Source organism: Dromiciops gliroides, chromosome 1 (assembly GCF_019393635.1).
Source record: "Dromiciops gliroides isolate mDroGli1 chromosome 1, mDroGli1.pri, whole genome shotgun sequence".
Taxonomy (NCBI): Eukaryota; Metazoa; Chordata; class Mammalia; order Microbiotheria; family Microbiotheriidae; genus Dromiciops; species Dromiciops gliroides.
In genome coordinates this window covers 483,757,055-483,782,756 of record NC_057861.1, presented here as the reverse complement: position 1 = coordinate 483,782,756, position 25,702 = coordinate 483,757,055, and the positions used below count along the sequence as shown (strand labels likewise).

At 38.3% G+C, this 25,702-nt stretch overlaps 1 protein-coding gene across 2 annotated transcripts in view; it reads right to left on the bottom strand.

Moving 5' to 3' along the window:
• Nucleotides 1-25,702, bottom strand: part of EPB41L4B (erythrocyte membrane protein band 4.1 like 4B) — a 255,236-nt gene that overhangs the window by 139,459 nt on the left and 90,075 nt on the right. For both annotated transcript variants that reach the window (XM_043977633.1, XM_043977634.1), the window contains exons 4-7: nt 25,075-25,153; nt 22,485-22,529; nt 19,955-20,007; nt 3,696-3,816 (exon numbers count right to left, since the gene is read on the bottom strand). In XM_043977633.1, coding sequence (XP_043833568.1) covers nt 3,696-3,816; nt 19,955-20,007; nt 22,485-22,529; nt 25,075-25,153 — 298 coding nt within the window. The remainder of the gene's footprint in view (nt 1-3,695; nt 3,817-19,954; nt 20,008-22,484; nt 22,530-25,074; nt 25,154-25,702) is intronic.

Sequence of the window (25,702 nt, the reverse complement as noted above, 5' to 3'; positions counted from 1 at the left end):
AACAGGATGTCCTTAGGTTTCACTGGTATGCTATCAAATGTGCGCTTAGTGTGACAGCCCTGTAAACCACAGATAAAAAGTCTATATAAAACTCTCAGAAGAATAGTATGAAATGCAAAATGGATGATTTTTATTATATTAAATTAAAAAGGTTTTGTACAAACAGAAGCAATGCATCCAAAATTAGAAGGGAGACAGAAAACTGGGAACCAATTTTTATGGCCAATATTTCTGATAAAGGCCTCATTTCTAAAATATATCGAGAACTAAATCAAATTTATAAGAATCCAAGTCATTCCCCAATTGAGAAATGGTCAAAGGATATGAACAGGCAGTTTTCTTTTCTTTCTTTCTTTTTTGTGAGGCAATTGGGGTTAAGTGACTTGCCCAGGGTCACACAGCTAGTAAGTGTTAAGTGTCTGAAGCCAGCTTTGAACTCAGGTCCTCCTGAATCCAGGGCCAGTACTCTATCCACTGCGCCACCTAGCTGCCCCCTAACAGGCAGTTTTCTGATAAAGAAATCAAAGCTATCTATTGCTATATGAAAAAATGCTCTAAATCACTATTGATTAGAGAGATGCAAATTAAAACAACTCTGAGGTACCACCTGACACCTATCAGATTGGCTAATATGACAAAAAGGAAAATAATAAATGTTGGTGAAGCTGTGGAAAAATTGGAACACTAATGCATTGTTGGTGGAACTGTGAACTGAACCAACCATTCTGGAGAGCAATTTGGAACTATGCCCAAAGGGCTATAAAGCTTTGCATACCCTTTGACCCAAGAGTACCACTATTAGGACTTTTCCCCAAAGAGATCATAAAAAAGGGAAAAGGACCCACATGTACAAAAATATTTATAGCTGCTCTTTTTGTGGTGGCAAGGAATTGGAAATTGAGGGGATGCCCATCAATTGGGGAATGGCTGAACAAGTTGTGGTATATGAATGTAATGGAATACTATTGTACTGTAAGAAACAATGACCAGGCAGATTTCAGAGAAACCTGGAAGAACTTGCATGAACTGATGATGAGTGAGATGAGCAGAACCAGGAGAACGTTGTACATGGTATCAACAACATTGTGTGTTGATCAACTGTGATAGACTTGATTCTTCTCAGCAATACAATGGTCCAAGATAGTTCCAAAGGACTCATGATGGAAAATGCTCTCCAAATGCAGGAAAAAAAAGAACTGTTGAATCTGGATGCAGATTGAACCATACTATTTCTATTGTTTTTGTTGTTGTTTTTCTTTTTTGAGGTTTTTCCTTTTTGTTCTGATTCTTCTCTCATTACATGACTAATGCAGAAATATGTTTAATGTGATTGTACATATATAACTTGTATCAGATTACTTGCTGTCTTGATGAGGGGGGAGGGAGGGAGAAAAATTTGAAACTAGAAATCTTTTTTTTTTTTTTTTAGTGAGGCAATTGGGGTTAAGTGACTTGCCCGGGGTCACACAGCTAGTAAGTCTTAAGTGTCTGAGGCTGGATTTGAACTCAGGTACTCCTGACTCCAGGGCCAGTGCTCTATCCACTGCGCCATCTAGCTGCCCCTGAAACTAGAAATCTTATAAAAACAAATGTTGAAAATTATCTCTAAATGTAACTGGAAAATAATAAAATATTTATATGGGAAAAACTGCTCAGAATAATAACTCATATTTATATTGTACCTTTAAGCAACAACCTACTCATGACAGCCCTTTGATATAGGCGGTGTTGGTATTATTATCCACATTTTACATTGAAGGAAACTAAGTCTCACAACTATTGAGAAGTAGAAGAGGTGAGACTTGAACCCTCATTTCCTTTCATTATATCACACTGCCTCTCTATAAGTTAGAATGAACCCTCCTCCATCCATCAGAAGATGCTTAATAACTTTTGTTGTCCAATTATTAGTTACACATAGAAAGAAGGTAACTCCATTAGGTCTCTGCTGTCATAAATGAGATTGGTTTTCACTCTATTCTTTCAACAAGGATTCAGTGAGCACATCCCAGCAGCTAGCTGCACAAAAGGCCCTGTGAAGGCAAATTAATGAAACCAATTCCAGGGAGGATGTCAACCAGTAGGTGAGATACCATTCTATCCCCCAGAAAATAACTATCAGTAAAAGTAGAGAGAAAGGAAGCAGCTCTGCTTCAAGCTGATCCCAGGCATCAGCTTAACAGTTCTACTCCCGAAAATGTGGTGGAGAATAAGGGAGATGATGAAGATAACCAGTTTTCAGATTCTCAAGTCAGACATCATATGACTGCATTATTGAAATTTGCGTGTGTGTGTGTGTGTGTGTGTGTGTGTGTGTGTGTGTAAGAGAGAGAGAGAGAGTTCCCAGATCACTGAAAGAACATTAAGATAATAATTCACATTTTACCTTAGAAAACTGAATTTCTTCATTGAGTGTCTCTTACATAATTAAAGAAAGAAGAGTCTAATTATAATCTATCCCTATCCCTACGTTAATACTAAAAATACAGCTTTTTAAGTTGAGATAAGGAATCTTTTGTAAGCTCTTAAAACTGTATCAGTCAGTCAGTCAGTCAGTCAGTCAATGAACAAATATTTACAGGGCATTTACTATATTACACTAGATACCATGGAAGAAACCCCTGCCTTCAAGGTGTTTAGAGTCTTCATGGGCATAAAACTAACACATGTGGGGAAAAATCTGAAAGTACAATAAGACATTGTATAATTGAGTCTAATACTGTGTAGTATAGAAGCGTTAGAATAGTTAAGCACAAGCCAGAGAGAACCCTAGACTCGAGTAGTCAAGGGGGGCCTTCTGAAAGAGATGGAACTTGAGATGAACTTTGAACGACAAGGCTGGCAAGGGTGGCACAAAGAGAGCATTCCAAGCGGGGGGAAACAGCATGAGAAGGGAGCAGAAGGGAGAATGAACAATGAATAAGTGGGGAGAGTGAGGAGAGCAAATTTACCAGGGAAGAAGCTTATTGTAAGGGAGTAAAGTAGTTAAGAAACAAACCTGCATAGACAGGGTAGCTTTAGGTCATGAAAAGTCTTGAAAGCTAGGCAGAGGAGTTTAGGATTAATGTGGTTGGCAATAGAAAAACAACTCCATGCTCTGAAGCAAAGGGATGATATGATGCAAGCAGTGCTTTTGGAGCTTTGGTCTGGGAGCAAGTTCACAAGATGGAGAGACCTGAGTCAGGGAAAGCAGCCAGGAGGCTTTTGCAGTGACATCCAGATGTGAACTAATGAGAGTCTGGATTATGGTGGTGGTCACAGGAATGGAGAAGAACAAATCTGAGACATATTTAAAGGAAAAAAAAAGATTCTGATGACAGATTAGATCTAGGGAATGAAGAATCAAAGATGATACTAAGGTTTCTAGCATGGGAAACTAAAAGAAAGAATGGTGGCACTAGGGACAAAAATGTTGAAATATGGAAGGAGGGTTAGATAGGGAGGAGATAATGAGTTTTGATTTGAATGTGGGGAATTCTAAGCGATTGCATGCCATCCAAATGGAAATATGCTTCAAAGGCAGCTGGAGATGCAGGACAGAAAGGTCAGGGATGAAGATGCAGATATAGACTTGGAATTTAAGCATAGATTGTCTTACTTTTGGAGGAAAAAAACACTTTCATATACTTACGTCCACTAAAAAAAAAGTTATTTCTTAGACTGTGACTGAATACTAGACTCCAGAAAAAAGGTACCTGCACTCTTTCCATTTTTGGAAGATATCAAACTCCATTGCCTCAGTCTGATTTGGAATAAATCGGAACTCGGACACTAGTTCAGGCGTGTGTTCCGGAAGTTCACACTCCCCAAGTTCCGCTGTAATTTTTCAAAGGGAAGAAAAAAAGAGAGAGAGAGAGAGATACATTTAACAAGCTCAGTTACTATGATGACAAACTCCAAAGATATTTCATATGATTAAATTTGCTGGGCACCATTTTAAAACACTATATAACTTCATTGGAACAAAATTTAATTTGTGAGCTTCTTCACAAAGACCTGCAGGTAGACATTTGCATACCTTATAAAGTCCACAGTAAATTTCATAGATGTAGATTGTTCTGGCTCTCTCTTTTTATCGACTTGAAAATGTCACCAAGCACACCCACCACTCTCACTCTCTCTCTCATTCCCCACTACCATCAGTATTGTATACCATGCAAATTCACCTTGGATTACATTTTCCCTTAGTGGGGCAAAGTGGTATTATAAAAAGAACACTGAACTTGAAACTGGAAGACCTGGGTTTGAGTCCCATCTTTGCCACTCATTACTTGTGTGACATTGGGCAAATCACTTCATCTCTGAGATTCAGTTTTCCTCATGTGTAAAACAGGAATTTTAATAAGTTGCTACCTCACTGGGTTGATTTGAGAATAAAGTGAGACAGAATAACTAAAGTGATATAGAAATTCAAAGTCATTATTCATAGTAATACACCTCAAGGTACATTATTAGTATTCAACTGAAATGCCAACTGCTCATTAATATAAATTTCCTATGTTGTTAAGTATGGGCCAGGACAGCATTTCTGCTTATAGTCCTATTAAAATCAGGTAAAGAATTTGATGCATAAAGAAACTGGGAGAAAAAAATAAATGTCATGCCAGGCTATGGAGCAGGAGAGAAGGGCAGTGACTGTAGGAGTTGCTGCAGTAACTCAGGCAGATGGCCCAGGAGTGGATGAGGCAGAGGATGGGGTGATAACGGGTCATGCAGCACCTGGAGGAGAAGGGAGGAGGGATCACCACAAAAACAGATGCTACAGGCACAAACCTGTGGGAGTGGGAAAAGACAAAAGCTCTGCACTGAATCTACTTGGTTCCAGTGGAAGAGGGGGGGTGAATATTGGCGACCACTTACAAATAGGAACCTAGAAGCAAAAAAGATATCTGGAGGAAGCGGAAAAACCGAACAAGACAGAGGACGGTAGGTTTGAAAAACAAGCTAAGGAAGGGGAGGGAAGAGGCATTATTTTGTCTGTTCCATCGCCCTTTCAAGGTTAAGGGAGGGGAAGAGAACAAGAGGAAGAAAGAATAATACCTTTGGAGGAAGACAATGGGCCTCTTAACAAAGAAGTGCTCTTACAATGACTGATCAGAAGAGGTGAGAGCAATGGAAAGCTGGGTAGGAGGGTCTCTGGTTACTGTTTTCATCAGGATAAATAATCCAAAGAACATCTGTGATAATCTATTATCTGTGGCATAAACTGTAGCTAAGGAGAAAAACTGGGTTATTTATTCATTTGGTGATGAAAATGAAAGAGGAGAAAAAGGGGCAGGTTGGTAGGAATAACCTTGAGGTGGTTCTATCAAGCAGGCCAAGGGAGGATACCCCTGTATATTCTTTTCAGGAATGAAACAGGAGATAAGAGGAACTTTGTGATTTGATACATAAGACTTTCAGCTGTGTTAACAATCCTAACAAGCGTGGTGGACCATTTAGGGGACTGGCTTGTGGGTATAAGAATGTGAAAATGATACTACCAGAAAAGGAGGAGGAAGTTAACCAGTTGCCAGGTACCTTTCACTTAAAGACAGAAGATGATTACAAGTAGCCTAAATGCTCGCTGGCCACAGAGCGTGCTAGTGGATGGACCCACGGTGCCATCCCACAAAGCAGGTGTTGAATCTGCACCATGGCTACTTCCAATGGACTAATCAGCTCAGCAATGAAGGACTTCTGCTTTGAAATGACAATCCCATTCTGGTACCTGTGGACTTGACACCTGGGATGATGGGAGCCATCCCAGGTTAAATGCATTGGGATGGATCCATGTTCTGGGTCCTTGCTAAAGGACAAAAATGACCAGAATGGCTAGTCCTTTAGTCCCTGTGACAGGGATGACTATGTCAAAGATGAAGGATGCTGACTGATTTACAACTTTTATGCTCTCTGGCCCAGTCTCTCAGGTTGGCCTGAAACCCCTGGAAACCTTCTGGTTGTTAGAAGGGCCTCATCTAATTAATAGTGTGCTTGCCCATCTTAAGATAAGAGGAATCTAGAAGATTCCAACTGAGTCTGGAAGAGCCACCGCCTCAGTGACCTACATAAAGGAGCCGGGAGGAAAGTTCCTCCCTCTTTTCAAGATGGCCTCTTTGTTGGGACACAGCCAATATCAACTCTCTGTCAGACTTCTAGTAGTTGGAGAAGATATCTTTCTCCCCTCCCTTCCCTGTCCTGCAACAATGGCAACTGTGAGTATGTAGAAATGAGAATGTGTGCTTGCCTAAATGGGGCTGAGTCTGGATCTCAAGCTGTCTCTTCTGCTCTTGCTTCTTTCCATGGTCACAGCTGACCTAAAAACGATCCTAACATAGCTGTGTCAAGCCTTGGCAGCACAAGTAAGGAATTCCTCAATGCTAACTTGCAACAGGGAGTGCTTCTGACCTCTTGGGCTCATGAGGTAGCTGCCAAGGCTGGAAACATCCGCCCCAGGTTCACTCTTCAGCCACCTGTATTCAGAGAAACAAACACAACAAAGAGACTACCAAGCGCTTGAGATCTAGTCAGTCTTATCTAGGCAAGAACATGCTGTCACTAGCATGTCTGTGTAGCTCAGTTTCCTCAACTGTAAAACAGCAACTACATCACAGGGCTATTGTGAGGATAAAATGAGATATTTGTAAAGCATTTAGCACAGTGCCTAGATTATTAGCAGGCGCTTAATAAATTCCTGTTTACTTCTCTTCCCCATCACATGTGTACACAGTCGCTGTTGCTGCAGGAGTGGGGGGAGGGGATAAGGGGAAGGGAGAAAGATCCCCTCCTCAGCTGCCACATGGAGGTTTGAGGGACAGATAGTATTGGCAGTGTCCTAACAAAGAAACCATCTTGAAAAGAAGAAGTTCTTCCCATTCCCTTAACCAGCCTGATAAGAGGAACTTAGCCTACCAGCCTACTAAAAGGGGTAGTTTTTTCATGTTCAGATACCAACCATCTTTGACTAGTCTGTGAGAACAGCTGGCTCATTTTGGAGGTGGGGCTGAGCCAGAGCACATGTGTCCCATTAAGAGAGAAGAGCACACATGCCCATCCCCACACATGGACTAAATGATAGCCCAATGCCTGTATCTCACCTTGGAATTAATGAAACAAAAGGGCAAAGAGAATGACACCAAGAGGTCCATCCCAGAAAAATCTGATCATTCAGAAGAATGAAAAAGACAAGAGTATAAAAAGCATTGATTTTAATTCAATGGGGCATAAAAAAAAGCAAAGAAGGAAAAGAGGAAATTCAAAAATGCCTTGAAATTTTAATTGTGAAGATACTAATTAAGGCTCCTGGGGCATAAGACTGAATATCTTCTCTCAAAATGGGCAAGATCTCAAGATCTCATTAATTGCAAGAGGCCCTCCTAACAATCTGAGGAGAGGAGTTTGGCTCCAATCTGGGAGGCTAGGGCTGTGAGGATAAAAACTTTAAACCAGTTGGCATCTCTAAGCAGAACAACTCCTTGTCTAGGTTATCCAGGGTCATGGCACTGCCTTGGCTTGAATGCTTTCTAGATAAACATACCCTAGCTTCATCTTCCTCTTTTCCTGAGTAGTGAATGGGTCAAGGAATACTACAAGGAGGTATAGAACTAAGTCCTTCTTGTGTCTACTTGACCAGACATGAACTCCCCTTGTTCTGTCCCAAGGAGGTGCAGAATGAAGTCCTTCTTGTGTCTACTTGACCAGACGTGAACTCCCCTTGTTCTGTGTGCTCCATGGATGAGGGTTTTTTGGGGCAATGACTCAAGTTCAAAGGTAGATCAAACACAAGGGGTACTGTAGTTTTTGAACTTGGTCTTTAAAAGAGGCTATAAGCAGACTTGGAGGGTTGGAAAGAAGGGGATCCATGCACAGACACCAACTCAGTTTTTCAGAGAGGACTGTGTATATGTGGACCCTCCGGGGAACTATGCCCAACAAGGAATCATACTGAAATTGAGATGTAGAAGAAAAGGAGCTGCTATGAGACATGGGAAGAGGAAAAACTGGCATTGTATGAAGCCCAAACATATCTTAACCCTCAGTGGGGCTCCATCTGGGGCAGTACTGTAAATCACCTGGACAGTGTAGGTATCTGAGGAGTATTCACACTGGAGTGGGGCAGGGGTGCTCAGGTATTGCTAGATTCCTTAGCCACTTCTCAGTTCCTTCTCCCTAGGGGATTGGGCCCCTCCCAGAGTAGTACTATAAATCAGGAAGCTTATGCAGGTTCCTATGGAGATGAAGGCTCAAAAAGGGGAAATTTTCTGTATTCCTTGGTAATTCCAAATTCTTTCCCCTTCCAGGGGGCCTCCCACTCAGATTAGTGTACCTTAAGTCAGGAGGTGAAAGCACAGTGGATGGGAGCTACTTAACTCACCTACCAGCTCTCAGTTATTTTCCCATGTAGAAACCTGGGGAGGGCAGAGGCCTACCGGGGAGAGAAGGGTTCAGCTTTGAGTCCTTTCTGTGTTTTGTTTTGTCTTTTGGATGGATGAGGGTAAGGTTAAATACAAACTTTTCACATATTTGATGTTTTGTTATCACAAATGCTTGCAGAGGAGCTAAGGGTCCCTTTAGACATGAAGCCAAATTCTCACATTCCCTAGGTGACAACACAAGTCAGTGATGTTACTCAGATGCTTCCAATATTTAACCTGATTTGTGGGGGCTGTAATATACATTCATTTACTTGGAGACATTTGCCTCAAAGACACACATCTCAACCTATTTTATAACTTCTTTAAGTTGGAGGTTTTACATATACTACAAAAATCACAGTTCTAATCATCTATTAAGAGCTGGACATACAGTATACCTTCTCACACTATCATAACCACTGGAAAAGGAGGTATATGTCCACTATCATATGACAGTTCAAAACCTCTATGACTCCACAGACCAAGATTCCCATCCTTGGTCACCACTATTCTATGTGTGTTATATCCCTCTATTAGGATATAAATTCCTAGAGGGAGAGGACTCTTACTTTTTTGTTTATTATCTACAATGTATGGCACATATAGGCACTTGATAAATGCAAATTCATTCATTCATTCATTCACTCAACTCTCTTGGCCTCATTGTCTTCACCTACAAAATAGGGATAATATCTCACAGGACTATTTTGAGGTTCGATTATACATACAATATAATGTAGATAGCATTTGTATAAAATTGTTTTTAAATTTTAAAGCTCCCTACAAATATGAACATTATATTTTGAAAATTTCTTCTGTGTTACCTCTGGTTTTAGAAACCACAGAAGACGGATTCAGAATAATAATAACCACCAACAAACATTTGTATAAGGCCTTCTGGTTTGCAAAGTGCTTTAGTATGGCTTCTCATTTGATTGCAACAATATTGATGATAAGAATAATAATTAACCATGGGAATTGCAATCTAAAATAAAGAGTAGTTATGCCAAAGGAGCTATCTCGAGAGTCAACAGAGAGAAAAGGAGAAAACACTGTAGTAAATGTGCAAAAGTATAGGATGGCCTAGAAAAATCCTAAAAACAAACACAACCCTTTGGAAAGGGAGAAAATGTAACCAAGAGCTAGGAAGTGAGAATAAGGGGGGGTGGGAGGGAGAAGTGACCACAGAAAACAATAAAACTGATTAAGGAGCTGATAATGCCAATTTTCCATTACTCATGTTTAGCTTTGACAACAGGACATGTAGCCTTGTTAATGTGTTGTTGTTTTTTGAGACAGGTCATATATCTGCCTTACAAAAGGATGAAAGCATGATCCATGCAGATTTGTTTTCTAAGTTTGTGTTGTGGGGGAGAAGGGTGCTTCTCTAGAATGAAGCAGAAGGCAAGTGGGGGCAAGCCTCAAATTCCTTTTGTCCACACTGAAAATACAGTAGCAAGGGTGTATTCTACCAAATCAAAGAGATCTTAAAGAAAGGAAAGACATAAATTACAGATAAAAAGAATACAGGAAGGCATAATTAGATAAGTGAGAGGTAGCATGGTGTAATGGGAAGAGCATTGGACTTAGAGTTTAAGAAGACTTATTTAAAACTATCTACCAGTTTTCCAGAGTGGAAAAAAAATCACAGTTTGAGGGGACTTAGTTTTCTTTAACTGTAAAATGGAGATAACATATGAATTTTCTAATCCAGAGGGTTGTTGTGAAAAAAATCTTAAAGCAACCTATGTTCATGAACTACAACTACCAAGTTGATAAATTGTTCTTAGAGACCTTACTGGGTAATCAACAGAAGATGAATGAAATGAATGAAGATGAATGAAAATTAAAAACAAAGCAAGTAATATATATATATATAAAGAAAATAACCAAAAGGGCTCAACATTTATCAAATAGGCATTTATGATTTAAAGGACAATGATTATTTTTTCAAATCAGAGGATCTCAGATTTGAAGGGACCTCATAAGTCATTAGCCCACATTGCCCCAAAGCAAGATTTTCTTTTACAACCTCAGCAAATAAATATTCAGTAATTTTTTTGAGGACTTGAAGTATAGGGAAATTGGTATCTTTCAAGGCAGTCCATTTCACTTTTGAACAGCAGTAATTAAGAGGGAGTTTTCCTTATGTTGAACTGAAATGTGACTCCCTGTTAACATGTAACCACTTGTGCTAGGCCTGCTCCCTGGGGCCAAAAGGAGTAAGTCTAATCTCTCCTTTTTTTTAAATCTCTCTTGCACATGAAAATCTTTTAAGAGACTAGAAGAAATAGAAAAATCAGGCCATAGCAGGGATGTCAAAACCAGTATTTCATATAACTAGCAGGTAGAAAAGCTTATTAACCAAATTAACCAAATTACCAAATCAGCACTTACCCAAAAGAAGGGAGAGGTTAGGAAGAGATAGCAATATTCTCTGAAAATATAGTGAAAAAGATTTTTGCAGCCATCTGACAAAGATTATGGGGAAAAGCTATAAAGAGTTTATGGAATCTTGTTAAAAGGAAAGAGGAAATGAGAAGAGAGAACAAAGAATTAGGATCTTAGACATAAATGCTCTCTGAGAGAATAGAAGAACCAAAATATAAATATGCAAAAGCATCACAAGAGGCTCTGCTGAGCAGAATAAAATTCAGTATAAATTGAGAAAGAGGGGAAAAAAGGGGAAGAGGAAAAGGAAAATGTGGATTTGCTATGTTTGTAAGTAATTGACGTATGACTGAGTATTTGTTAATTTTTTTCTTGGTTTGGTTCAAAGAATAGTAAATAACCAGAACTACATTTAATTTATAGTATTCAATCCTTACCTAACCTGTGGCAATTTCCTTTTCTGAATAATTTTGACAAACAGCTCACTTATCTGGCTTAAACAAGGCACTCCTTGTGAAGAGGGATGGATTAGATGACCGAGTAATAGTCCCTCTAAATTTCACTTTCTAATTTTTTCTTGTATTTTGTTTTTTTAGGTGTTGTGGGGCCTTGTATATTTTCATCTGAAAGAGACTTTATATAGAAGGGTAACAATAAGGGTGTGGCATCAATTTTTTTTTTTTTTTTTTTTAGTGAGGCAATTGGGGTTAAGTGACTTGCCCAGGGTCACACAGCTAGTAAGTGTTAAGTGTCTGAGGCCGGATTTGAACTCAGGTACTCCTGACTCCAAGGCCAGTGCTCTATCCACTGCGCCATCTAGCTGCCCGTGGCATCAATTTTAAGAGGCTTGTAGTTGGATTTATTTAAAAGTAGTAAAATAATTAACTCCTAGTTTTTAGAAAGAAGGAACCATGGAATATATATTTGAAATATTAGAATTAAATCAATATAAACTTAAAATACTTATTCCTATTTTAAAAATAATTAAATTAATATCTGACATTTATACAGTGGTTTTAAAGTTTATGAAACACTTTAAATATATTACCTCACCTGGTCCTCTCAGAAACCTTGTAAAGCAGGTAACACAAGTATTATTCACTTTACAGATGAAGAAACTGAGGCTCAGCAAATGTGAGTGATGTGTTTGTGGACATAGTAATTGCAGGTAGCTAAATTTGAACCCAGATCTTAGTGATTCTATATCCAGTTGTCTATCCACTTTAAACCAAGTTGCTTCTCAAAGTACATAAAAACTGGGTGACTAAAGAACAAAACAATGTACTTAACATGTATTAATATGCAGAAATTAAGTCAAATTGAAGCATCAAGGACTATGAATATACTCAATTCTAGATCAGGAAAAAATGTTACTTATCTACTGTATAAATTATTTGATATCAACAAAAATTCTCAGCAAATGTTGATCAAACTTCTCAGAAAGAAAACACTAGAACTTTATCAATGACTTTCAAAGATGGTTTAATGCTAACCACATCATGATATGCTCAGCATTACAGAATCCTAGAATGCTAGAGCTGGAAGAGACTTAGGGATTATGTAACTCAACTTCCCCCTCCCTTGACATCATTTTACAAAAGAGAAACCTGAAGTAAAGTCCGGAGGTAAAGTCATTTGCCTAAGATCACATAGCTCACCAGTGACAGCCCATGTCACTCCTTCTCCAGCTAAGCTCCTTCTGTGGTTTATCCCCACAGAAAGCATTACTTCACCAGCCACTCCCCTCCTCAGACAGCTAAAATCTGGTTTCTTCCCCTGCTGTTCGACTTAAACTGCTCTCTGGGGTCATTAATGAATTCCTGTTAGCCAAATCCAATGGCCTTTTCCTAATCTCCCTCAAACTTTCTGCTGTATTTTATACAGCTAATCCTGTCCTTTCCCTCTTAAAACTCTCTCCTCTGGTTTCTCTGATGTCAGCCTACATAAATTAGCACTCCTTGCTCTGTGCCCTTCTTCATCTTCCCCAACACCCCTGCTATCAGTAAAGCTACCCCTCACTTCTCCAACCTAAACTCTTTGTCTACATTCATAGGCACTATAAACTCCCCCATTACTTTCACTATCACCCTTACCCGCATGGCCCCTCCAGCAATCTTTTCCAGTCACTGTTAAGGGGAAGGGGTGGAGTTCTTTCTTACTAAGACCCCTATGTCTGGATCACCTCGAGCTATAATATAATATCAAGCCTACCAGTAACATAAGGTAAGAACCCTAAGGTCATAAAATCTAATTATTGAGGAAATTATTCAAAATCAAGGTCAAGTTGGTAGGTCTAGAACAGAGATATGGGACTCAGGATCTGAGGTGAAATAAAAAAGAAGCAAATATGAATCAAGGTTGAAGGAGAAACAAAAGCAGTCTGAGTCAGGATTGCCAGGCCAAGGAAGCTACAAACCAAACACAGGGAAGATTTGAGGAAGCACCAAAGTTCATGCTTATAGGCTAGAATATGTAAGGACTGTAAAGACAGTGATCACTAGCAGGGGAAACTGAGGCTTATAGAGAGTGATTTGCCCAAAACCACATAGCAAATTAACAGAAGCTTTAAAAAATTTTCTTTTAGCTCCAGCATATTTCCAGATACCTATAGTTTCATTTGAATGTCCTCATATCACCTCAAAAATCAGTGCATTCAGAAGGAAACTATTATTTCTGCCAATCCTATTCCCTTTTCCCAACTTCCCCCTCTGTCAATTGGCACCTATTCCCTACGTCTCCCAGATCCAAAAGCTCTGACTTAATAATGCGACAAACATTTATCAAGTGTCTAATATGAACAAATGTGGTAGCTTTTTTATAGTTGATAAGAGCTAGCTTCAAAGACAGGAAGACCACAGTTCAAGTCCGGCCCCTGACAAAGACTTGCCTGTGTAACTTTGGGCAAAACACTTAACTTCTCAGTGCTCCAGGCAACTTTTTGAGGTGACATATTAAAAGTGAGAGACACAATTTCTGGGTAATTAATAATCAATTATATTATTATGGTGAGCAGATAATTAATAAAATTATGGTCATTTGGCTTTCTCTCGGAAACCAAAGAGGAATCATGGAAGCCACTAGACACTATGCCCTTGAATGAGTGGGTATTCTCAATGAATGGAAATCAACTCTGGTTAATAATTAATGAGAGAATGAATATTATAATGGAAGGTGGCCTTATTCTTATGAGGGGCTGGAGACATGACTTTAATTATGTCATTCATGGACAACGAGAGATTCATCTCAATCCAGACCACTCCCACCTGCGGGCAATCTGTACAAAAGAATCTATCCTCCAACCAGTCAATGAAAAATGAATGATGGTGGGGTAAGAATTCTGCCTAGATAAGATGGTCTGGGTAGGGTAAATTTTTGGACAAGGTCAAAAATATCTCTGAGAGACTGGGCTTTGGATGAGGAAATAGAAAGGGAAGACTTTAATCCTAATTTAATAATTGGTTATTAATATCAGAGAGAAATAATCATTTCTCTCACTAAGACTATAAATCACAGGGAAGGTGCCAAGTCATATTGTTAGAAATGACCTCCTCACCTGGGAGTTCCTTATACTAATGAAATCACAGGTTCAGTCTCTTCACTCTTGCCCTCAAGAACTTTACAATGTACAACTAACTATAATACAAATTAGAAACAATTAAGTGGTCCTTTTCAACATCCAATCAGCCTTCCAGACCACAGACATTTCCTTCAAAAGGTTCCTTTGATTCATCCCTTTTCTATCCTCAATTCCACCATTCTAGTCTAGGCACCCCCACCCTTCATGGTTGGATTACTGTAAAAGCCACCTTGTCTGCCTTCTCTTTCTCCAACCAAAACATCTTTATAATGCTGCCATATCAAAACTCCTAACACACTTCTTTCTTCATAAAGCCACGGACACAGTTTGAACACAATAAATATTTGCTAGCCATCAGGATAAATAGGAAATAATAGAGGGAAGATCAACAAGTGTTTTGCAACTTATGATCTTTGGGGGGGGGCAGAGCAATGAGGGTTAAGTGACTTGCCCAGGGTCACACAGCTAGTAAGTGTCAAGTGTCTGAGGCCCGATTTTGAACTCATGTCCTCCTGAATCAAGGGCCGGTGCTTTATCCACTGTGCCACCTAGCTGCCCCTGCAACTTATAATCTTAAGAGAGTTGCTTGGGGCATTGAATGTTTAAATGACTCATTCAAGGTCACACAGGCAGCATCTATCAGAAACAGGAATTGAATCCAGGTGGTCCTGACTGAATCTAGTTCTCGAGCCAATGCTTCCTATTATCATTCCATTACAGTAGTTTAAGGTTTATAAGATACTTTCCTTACAACAACCCTGTGAGATGGATAAAGGCAACTAGAATACTGGACTATGAGTTAGGAAGACTTGAGTTCAAGTATGCTCTAGGCCTCTTCTTACCTAACTCAGTTTCTCCATCTGTAAAATGGAGATAATAACAGCACTTACCTCCTAGGGTTGCTGTAGGGATCGGTAAGCTAATGGGTGTAATGTGCTTTGCCAAACTTTAAAGCACTGTACAAATGAGAGCTATCATTATAAGCATTATTATTCCAGTTTTACAGAAGAGGAAATTGAGGTTCTGAGAGTTGAAGAGACTTCCTTTAAAATCACACAGATATTAAGTATCTGAGCTATTCATGACCTGAAGCAAGATCCATTCCCAAATCTCCTCATTTCAAGTCCTGTCTCTATGCCAGAGATGCAAGTGGATTGGCAGAGTCTAAACTCAAAGATCAGATCACCAGGAGAAGGAACAAAGAAGACCCACAAAAGTAATGCAAAAAAGCAAGCTTGTTTTGGGATGGATAGTGGATAGGGACCACTTTCTCTGCTCTGACTTATGCCTCCTGCTATGGGTAAGCTGGTGAGGGCTTGCAGATTGTCTGCCTGCCCCCAGGTTGGAGCAGAGCCCCATTGCTACCATCACTACCTACTATATAGCAGGGACAGGAGGATGAGTTTTCTGGGGGAAGTTCTTGGATCCAGAAAAGCCCCACCCCAACCATCCCACTTGCCCCCCATCTATTTAAATCCTACAAGTTCTTTAAAGCCTTCTTCAAGGTCCACTTGGTTCACAAAGACTTCTTTGACTACTCAGGGCATCACTGGGGTTTTCTGAACACTCTGCACCCAGGGCAGATGAAGCTAAGACCCAGCCCCTTAGACCTTAGACTGTAGCACCAGAATTCGACCTATAGCCCTTCCTGACACCTGTACCCCACACTAATCTCCCCACGTTCCCCTTGATAGGGTTGGGTGATAAATTGCTTGCCAGCCTCAAAGAATATTGCTTCCCAGAATCTAGCACAGTGCCTTGATTTGTACCAGGTATTTTAACAAATATTTGTTGAATGACTTATTCTGGGGTAAAGGAAAAACTGGATGATTACCTCCCCCCTCATCCCCCAATCTGAGATTACTACTTGGACATAATGGAAGTTTGTCTCTTCCTAGCTGTGACCTTCTATTCCTATATCAAATTCCTTACCTTTCAATGCCTTATCACAGGAGTAACCTAATTGTCCAATGTCTCATTTTTCTCTATGAGTCTTCAATCTACCTCTTACCCCAAACGAGGTCATTAGTCTACCTCTTTATTTAGTACAAATCTTGACCCCCCCACACTTTGAATAATATTGTCTTAAGGGAAATTTATACCATCTCTCCTCAACAGGGGCTATTGTTTTACTCTTTGTAATAATAGCTAACATTTATACAATACTTACTATTGTGCAAGGGATTGTGCTAAGTGCTTTAAATCATTATCTCATTTGATCCTTACAACAATTCTAGGAAGTAGGTGCTATTATTATCCCCTTTTTACAGATGAGGAAACTGAGGCAAACAGAGATTAAGTGACTTGACCAGAGTCACATAGCTAGTAAGTGCCTGAGGCCAGATTTGAACTCAGGTCTTCCTGAGTCCAGGTCCTGTACTCTATTCACTATACTACCTAGCTGCTTCAGCATCTGTATCCCAGCCTGGAATGTGGTAGGAATATAGCAATTGTTTGTCAAACAATCACTCCAGTCCACACTGATCTTTCGTTCTTTGAATGTGGTTGGACTTCTGAGATCTCTTACAACTCTTGGTATATGAGCCCCAGGGCTGGAGAGTATGGCTAAGTTAGAAGGTAGCTTAGTGGACCCTGTAAAATACTCCTATATTTTACTATATATTTGGATCATGACAAAATATTCATAAAAAAGCAAGCAGCCAACTTTAAAAGACCAAAGCTTTGGGGATCAGAGTGAGTTACAGAAATGGTCAGATTTCCTGGCACACCTTACATAATGGCTGCCTGACTGAACATGAATCACTTGGTGCTGAATGTCTTGCCTTGGACTTCAAAATTGCCTTTTAGATCTTAGGAATTTCATACCCTACGAACTAATAGCAACCTGGCCTGCTTTTTGCTTGTGGTTCTTTCTCCTCCCAACTTGGACCTTGCTTCATTTATACCAGGAGGGGGACCACCCCCTCTCCTCCCCAAGGGCTCTCTGAATCACTGGCATATGACTTAGGTGGTACCCAACATTGTGTTTCTACTAGTTCTTAAATTCTTACAATGTTTGTAGCCTACATCACTTAATCTAGCTTTGGATTAAATGTTATCTTGTATAATTCTAATTGTCTCATGTCATGTGTTTTATCTCTCCAAATCTGGACAGTTACTGGCTATTGTTTCTGAAGTAGATGCAAGGAAGGCCAAGGAAGAGGTGGTCTTTCACAGTGGCATTTTTTTTTTTCTAGAACTGGACCTTACTGTGACCTTAGATTACTGACACTTCTAAAATCTCAAGATAACAGGAAGAAAAAATCAGGCTTTGCTCCACATGGAAGCCTAAGTCATTGCTATAATCATACCTCATGAGACTAGGAATATGAATGGGATGGGAAAGAACTTGATGGTTCTAGGCTTGACTGTAGACTGATGGAGAGTGAACATCATAGAGCAAACTTTAATTCCCTCATTTCAAGAGTAATGCTCATGGATGGGCAACAACTCTCAAGAAGTCTAAACTAGACCTGAAAAATCTTTATGAAATGTCTTCTAATTTTCTGGAAGCCAAAGAGTTTCTTGGGAAAGTAATTTTGGTCGGCATATTTTCTTTTTTTTCCTACTTGGCACATGGGACAATGTTCTAGAGGCTTCCAAGGGCCCTCTGTATTGGGTTAGATTGTTTTTTAATTGTCCAATTTGCTTCCAAAATGCCAAAAGCCACCCCACCAATCTCCCAAACCAAACTGCAGTGGCCCAGAATCTTTTCTCCATGATGTCTGTGAAGCCAGAGATAATCGGACAGTAAGTAATCTAGACTTTTATAGTTGTTATTGATTTTAAAAAACCCTCTGAGGAAAGCCTCAATTATATGAATACTAACCTAAGCTGAGGCCAACTCTGCAAAATAATTACCACTTGATGATCTGCATTTAAATTATATTTCTTGTCTGGCTTTGTTTGCAAAGAGTTGCAGAATAACAATTAGTTTTTAAAAGGGAGAGAACAGGAAAATAAGGGAAAAGGAGCCCTGCTCATTTTTAATATTAGCTATTTGTGTTCAGAAGTTTAATTTATTTATTTCATCCTTAAGAATGTTTAACTTTCCCATTTTTTAAAATGTAAAATAGTAGCAAGTCTACTCAATGTTTTCTTCCTATCCTCAAATAACTTCTATGTTTGCTCTATGCCCCTGGGATTCCTACATAAAATTCCTTACCTTGCAACGCCTTATCATGGGAGTAACCTAATTGTCCAATGTCTCATTTTTCTCTATGAGTCTTCTATCTACCCCTTAGCCCAAACGAAGTAATTAGTCTACCTCTTTTTTTTTTTTTTTAGCACAAATCTTTATTTCCCCCCAACACTTTGAACAATATTGTTTTAAGGAAAATTTATACCATCACCCACCGTGCATCCACATTAACATACCCCGCAGCATGAACACAAATGTTCATCAAATTGAAATCCTGTACTTTGAAACTATAGAATTTACAGAAATAAAGAGCAACAACATCTGTTTCTATTTGTTCTCATATGTTAAAGGGGGCAAAATGGTCTAGCATTACTAACTTTCCACTACAAAATATTCCACTTTGGGTACAAAATAAGAATTATTTTTTAATATTGCAGACAGATGAAATGCACTCCCATTTTCATAATTATCAGTGAGACAAATTCTACTTCTACCTTCTTAATGAAGGTAACTATAAATGTCTCTCAATTGTTGGTCCTGTTTTTCTAAACAGAACATGACTATACTTTGATGTCTATAACACAATTTACATGAGTCTTTAATTACCTCAAAATAAAAGATTTGCGATCTGATATGTGAAAATTATACACTAAAAAGGAATTAATTTAGTACAGTTAAAACATGGCAAAATATTTTCCTCCTAATTAAAAAAAGATTCAGTGTTGGGGCAGCTAGGTGGCGCAGTGGATAAAGCATCGGCCCTGGAGTCAGGAGTACCTGAGTTCAAATCCAGCCTCAGACACTTAACACTTACTGGCTGTGTGACCCTGGGCAAGTCACTTAACCCCATTTGCCTTACCAAAAAAAAAAAAAAGGTCACTAAAAAAAGATCCAGTGTTAAATTTAGAAACAACTTTCTGACAACAATCAATAATAAGAGAATAGATAATTAATATGCAAATACATGAAGAATCTGTGATGTTGTTAGCATGGGGAACTCCTCAGGAGGGAAATTCCTCCATCATTGTAGAAAAAAAATCACATCCTCTATGACATAATAGAGAGGCCCTAGGATGTTGCTTGAGGCAGGTGAAGGTTAAATTACTTACTCAAGGTCATGTAACTAGTAAGTGTCAAAGTCAAGACTGGAACCTTGGCTTCAAGCCTAATACTCTATGTACTTTGCTTCTCATTAACCAGACAAATAAGCTAGAAAATGGATAGCTAGTACAGACACATCCCTTAACCTACTGGTATATATGTGGCTTTATTTCTGAATATCAGGACTATTTCATTTGAAGTTAGAGAATTTTAATGACAGCCCATACCAACATTTATCACCATAAACTATGGTACAAATATTTAATGGTAACATTAATGCCAGCAGACTCATCACTGCAGTATTATTATATACAATTTCAGAATACAAATAACTTCTAAATGGTTTCCTACCTTGAAGACACAAGGCAGCCAGCTCCACGGCAGTCTCATATGGGCATTTCAATCTTTAAAGAAAAGAAATTAGCTCAGAATATGCATCTTTCTTAAATGTACATAAAAGGAATACAATCACACTAAAATGGACTTTTTAAAAGTTTCTAAGACAATCTGAATCACTATTTTTATGTTATGTAGTCATAACAGAAACAACTAAACATATCAAACTATTTCAGAGTGATTATTTCAGAATGTGAAAAAGGAATATTTCACAGTGCTTGGGACCTGATGAAATCTTATAATCTATATGCAGTGTATATTCACTTTGTAAACAAAATTGGATAAAATTAGTCACGGGATGGAAGACTGTGGAGTGCAATGTTGGGTTTTTTTTTCCCCAGTGATTTATTTGTAATAGCAAACTCCCAGTGAGGAAACTCCCTTTATGTGAAGACTGGCAACTGTTCTGCAACCTTAAGTCTCGTGAGAGTTGCCATATCTGAGAGGTTATGACCTGCTCAGGATCATTTAAGCCAATATGGGCCAGAAGTTGGACTGAAACCTAAGTCTTTCTGACTCTGAGAACATCTTGCTAGCCACGAAAAAGGTGGTTTCTCTAATACAGTATTATTCCTTATTATTTTGATTTTTTTTTTGGTGAAGCAATTGGGATTAGGTTGCCCAGGGTCAAGTAAGTAAGTGTCTAGTGTCTGAGGCCAAATTTGAACCCAGGTCCTCCTGAATCCAGGCCCGGTGCTTTATCCGTTGTAGCACCTAGCTGCTCCATTATTCCTTATTATTGAAAGAAAGTTTGTCATACACTGACTCAGTCGTTCTTAAAAGTTGAATCAAGACAATCAATATTCTTTAACTGTGTTCATTCTAAGTATTATTTCAGATGTGATAGCAATGTTTAGTCATGTGAAGAAATCTAAGTTAACTTTAAAGTGGGAAAAAGAATTGTGGATACCTCAGATTTTTGTTTTGTTTTGTTTTTCACCAGATTTGCCAAATTTTTCTATTCTTTCCTTTTGGTAGTATACATTTTGCTTCTTTCTCAAAGAAGAAACTATAGTTAATGCAATCATTTGCAGAGAGATAACTCAGGTCACCATGGGACCTTTTCCCTTCTGGAAGCTGGCCAAATCCTGGGGCATGACTGAAAAGCAAAACTAGGAAAATGGGGTCCAACACAGAAAGGGTTATGGTAAATGTCTCAAGTCAAATTGAGCCAATTTTATAATTAAATTGTTTGGCATTTTAATACCTCTTGTTAATTTTATTAAGGTGTGAATCAAGAGTTAAATGCACGCAATGTTCTCCATTTTTCAATACTCACTTATTAAAAATAAGGTTTTTTTCCTATGTACGTTTTACATAGTTTCCTATCTTATTTAAAGCACAAAAGTCCATCCTCTTTGAGAAATGGAAGAATAACTGGCTTTGATGCTATTAAATAATAGCTTGATTTTCCAGCCTTTAATCCATCAGCATCAGAGTACTGCAATGTAACCACTGGTCTAGTGTAGTTAGAATTAACCATATTTTTGACTGTCCCAAAGGAAAATAAACGATAAATTGATAATTTCTTCAGTCCAAGCATGCTTTGAACACGCAAGAGACAAACTTTCCCTTTCTACAGAATTGACTTATGGGGAAAAAGCCAACAATAATCCATTTCTAATGCTTTAAAGAGGCAATGCACGTATATACACATAAAGTACATGAACATAATATCAAGGATCAAAGCCTTGGGTGATGACTGAAACAGGCAAATACATGCATTATACAGTCTGGTTATTTTATATTGTATATTCCATTTATTTCAAAAGGTCATGGCAAATACTAAAATCAGGAGTGGAATTGTATTCCCTCTCCATGCTAGCAGGTATTTGGGCTTTTAAATATTAGTCACAATTATTAATATACATTCTTAGCATTCATGTGATGGAAAGAACTAATTAACTGCATATGCTGAAACCATGAAATAATTATAAAAAACTATGATTATTTGGATCCATATTTCATATAAAAGATTATGCATGTGAAACTGAATACTCGGTATCGAAATATTCTAAGAAGTTATTATTAAAACTCGGAGACTGAAAAAAATAATGCCAAAAATCTATTTTTAAGAGAAGAAAAGAAAATGACAACATGCAAATCCTCCTTCCATCTGACTCAAGAGACAACCCCTTTGCATTACTTAAATGCAGATGGTGATGAATGAGATATTTGTGTACATACATGTACCTGTATACATACTTAGAACATGTTTTACAGAAAATACAACAAATGCCATCATAAAGGGTTAGAAAGACTAAGATCTCTGAATACACATTACTTTAAAAAAATATTTTTGGAAATGATTCAAGCCATGCAGTATTTTTTAAACAGGGAAATGATATGGTACAAATAATAGATTTATCTAATAAAAACTGATGCTTTTTTTTTCAATTTTGAAAAGGAACATAGCTAACAGATCTAAAACAATGCACATTATTACCCAGTCAGGGTTCAGAATTTGTAACAAAAACATACTTACTTTCCTGAAAGAATGTCATGTCTGAGTTGTAATACAAAGAGGTACCTAACAAATATATACAAAAGTCAACAAATAGTGTCATCTTTTCAAGTCTCTACCATTCCCAAATTTCCCCTTGTAAAACCCAGCCCACACATTAAAACTTTATTGAATAATTTTGAAATACCAAAAGGTAACTCAAATAAAATGTAAACATTCATAGAAGACTTTCCTCTATGGGACTTGTCACCTGAAGTATATCCCAGAATCTACTAGAGAAATGTGCATTTTACAGAAACCACAAGATATGTGTAATCTGTGGTATGAAACATCGTGCAGTCCAACAAGTATACATCAAAATGTCCTTAAAGCCTGAGAAGAGCACCAAACCAACAGGACAAAAAAACATAGCAAATGTGTGTGCAATTCTTTCAATAAAACAGCAAGACACACAGCATTTGTCCTAAAGTATCCTGAACCATCTACAGTCTTTATCTGTCAGACCCATAGGAAGTTCTGAGGCTGACTTTGTAACTAGTAATTAAATTTTTTCAAGCACACACCAAAGGAAATGAGAGAAAGCCCTGGTTTTGATCAGTAATGGTGACACATATGAAATAAAAGATGGGGGCATGGTGTTATTGGGAGGTAGCAGACAAATTAATATGAACATGTTCCACCAAAGTTAAATGTTTCATGTCTTCAATGACATTTTTATGCAACAGGTTTGAATGAAAGGGTTCCTGAGTAACTGAGACATTGGAATAATTTTTTTGTTTTTAGGAATTTCAAAATAAAGATGAGATACAGGCAAACTTTTCTCTGTATTCTGGATAAAAGAGAGATGGATGAAGAGTAGTATTTTTTTCTTTTGTGAGGCACTGAGGGTTAAGTGACTTGCCCAGGGTCACACAGCTAGTAAATGTCAAGTGTCTGAGGCTGGATTTGAACTCAGGTCCTCCTGACTCCAGGGCCAGTACTCTATCCACTGTGCCACCTAGCTGCCCCCAACTCCACTTCACTTTTAAAAATACTACTCTACTACTCTTGGGGCAGCTAGGTGGCACAGTGGATAGAGTACTGGCCCTGGAGTCAGGAGGACCTGAGTTCAAATCCAGCCTCAGACACTTGACATTTACTAGCTGTGTGACCCTGGGCAAGTCACTTAACCCTCAGTGCCCCACCAAAAAAAAAAGAAAGTGAAGTGGAGGAATGGGGGGAAGTAACAAACATCATAAAAGATCCCTGTGTTTTGTGGACTATGACTGAAAATATCGTTGAGGTTTTTGTTTGTTTGTTTTGTAATGCTTCAAACAAGAGTTCAACCAACAATGAACTTTGCTTTTCATATTCAGGGAGACTGTAAGCTCAACAACCAATTAGAAACTACAGGTGATTGTCATACTGATTCCCAAATGTAAAAACGAAGCTTTCAAGGTTACAATCTGGGTCCTCGCCAGGTGGATAAAAACTGCCCAATCCATCTTGTTGACCAACCTCTTCCAGTTCCAAGATGGCTCATGCGACTGTGGCCTATTCAGTAACTTTTGCTTGCCATTACCAGCTTAATCCCCCTACTCCCCTCTTCCCACCATATTAGATAAGTGATTTCATATTGTCACCATTACTGCAGCCTTCTGCCAAAATAAAAATGAGGAAATTAAAAAGCATTACATGCCAGGAGAAGGGCAGTGGCGCTCATACTAGAAGGGCAGAATCACAATATCTGAAACAAAAATTTTTTCTTGTGACTGCCTTCTATCTTCAAACCATCTCAGAGTTTTGTAAGAGATGTGTGCATAGAAAATATGTAGGAATATAGTAGGATTGGGTCTCAAAAATAACCTAGTGGAGAAAAAGAGATTAATTCCTACAATAATGCTGGGAGCTCTCTGGAAACAATTGCCACAAATTATTACTGCCACTTAAGAACTGAAGATAAATTTTTTCTTCTTTATAAGGGAAGAAAAATATGTTCTCTCTCATAGTAAAAATCCAGGTGGTATCTGCTAGAGCAAAGCTTCTTAAATTGTGGGTTGCATAACTGAATGTGAAGGTCACAAAGTTCGGCAACAGTATACCTATTTTATATACCTATATACCTGGGGTCACATAAAAATTTCTTGTGTGAAAAGGGGTCATGAGTGGAAAAAGTTTAAGAAGCCTTGTGGTAAAGCATCCTTTTACTTGAAATAAATGGATAAATTTGTGGCTGGGGAAACTATACCTTCTTCTGAGTTCTATGAAATAACATCCAAAATAATAGCACAATGAACTCATTTACATAAAGTCTCAGAAAAGTGAAAAGGAGACAAGGAAATAGATCTCAGTCACCTGAAAGATGAGGTGGCAAAGACCAAGTTGTTTAATTTGAAGTGCAGACATCCAACAGAACAGAGGTTGGCAGAGATACAGAGTTAAGGTTACATAGAAGATTGAAATAGAGAAATCCTGAGATTCAACAGAAATGTAAAATAAATGATCCAATAAAAGAAAAAGAAAAAGAGGATGGTGAAGAACAAATAGGAAAAGGTAACAACAATGTTCAAGGAAACTCCATTTAATGTAAATGTAATACAAATTTAGAAATATGTTTAGGATCATGTCCTACCTTGTAAACTCTTCTCGAAGGTTGTTCGGTTCTGAAGAATAGTATTTAATTCGAAAGTGCAAAACATAAGCAGATCCAACTAGATGTTTGGAGATGGTTTTCCCAAAGTTTGAAGATCACACAGTGACCAAAGGAAAAAATAAATTAATTAAATCCATAACATATTAATCATTAAAAGGTACCAAAAAACCCTCAAGCAATAACAATCATTTTTCCTCAAGCTTGATGGGCATAATGTAAAAGGACGCTGCTCTGGATTAAAAACAACATAGCTAGCTAGTCTAGACTTAATTCTATAAAGAAATTTCCAAAAACTTCGATTCAGAAATTACAATGTGGGGGCAGATAGGTGGTACGGTAGATAAAGCACCAGCCCTGGATTTAGGAGGACCTGAGTTCAAATCCGACCTCAGACACTTGACACTTACTAGCTGTGTGACCTTGGGCAAGTCACTTAACCCTCATTGCCCCACCTAAAAAAGAACCCCCCAAAAACAAAAAAAGAAATTACACTGAGAGGCATATACTCTGAGAAGGTAAAAGAAATGTCCACATAGATGAAAATATATATGCATATATAGATACACATGTGTTTATATATTTTAGCCCATTTTGTGGCAGCAAAGAA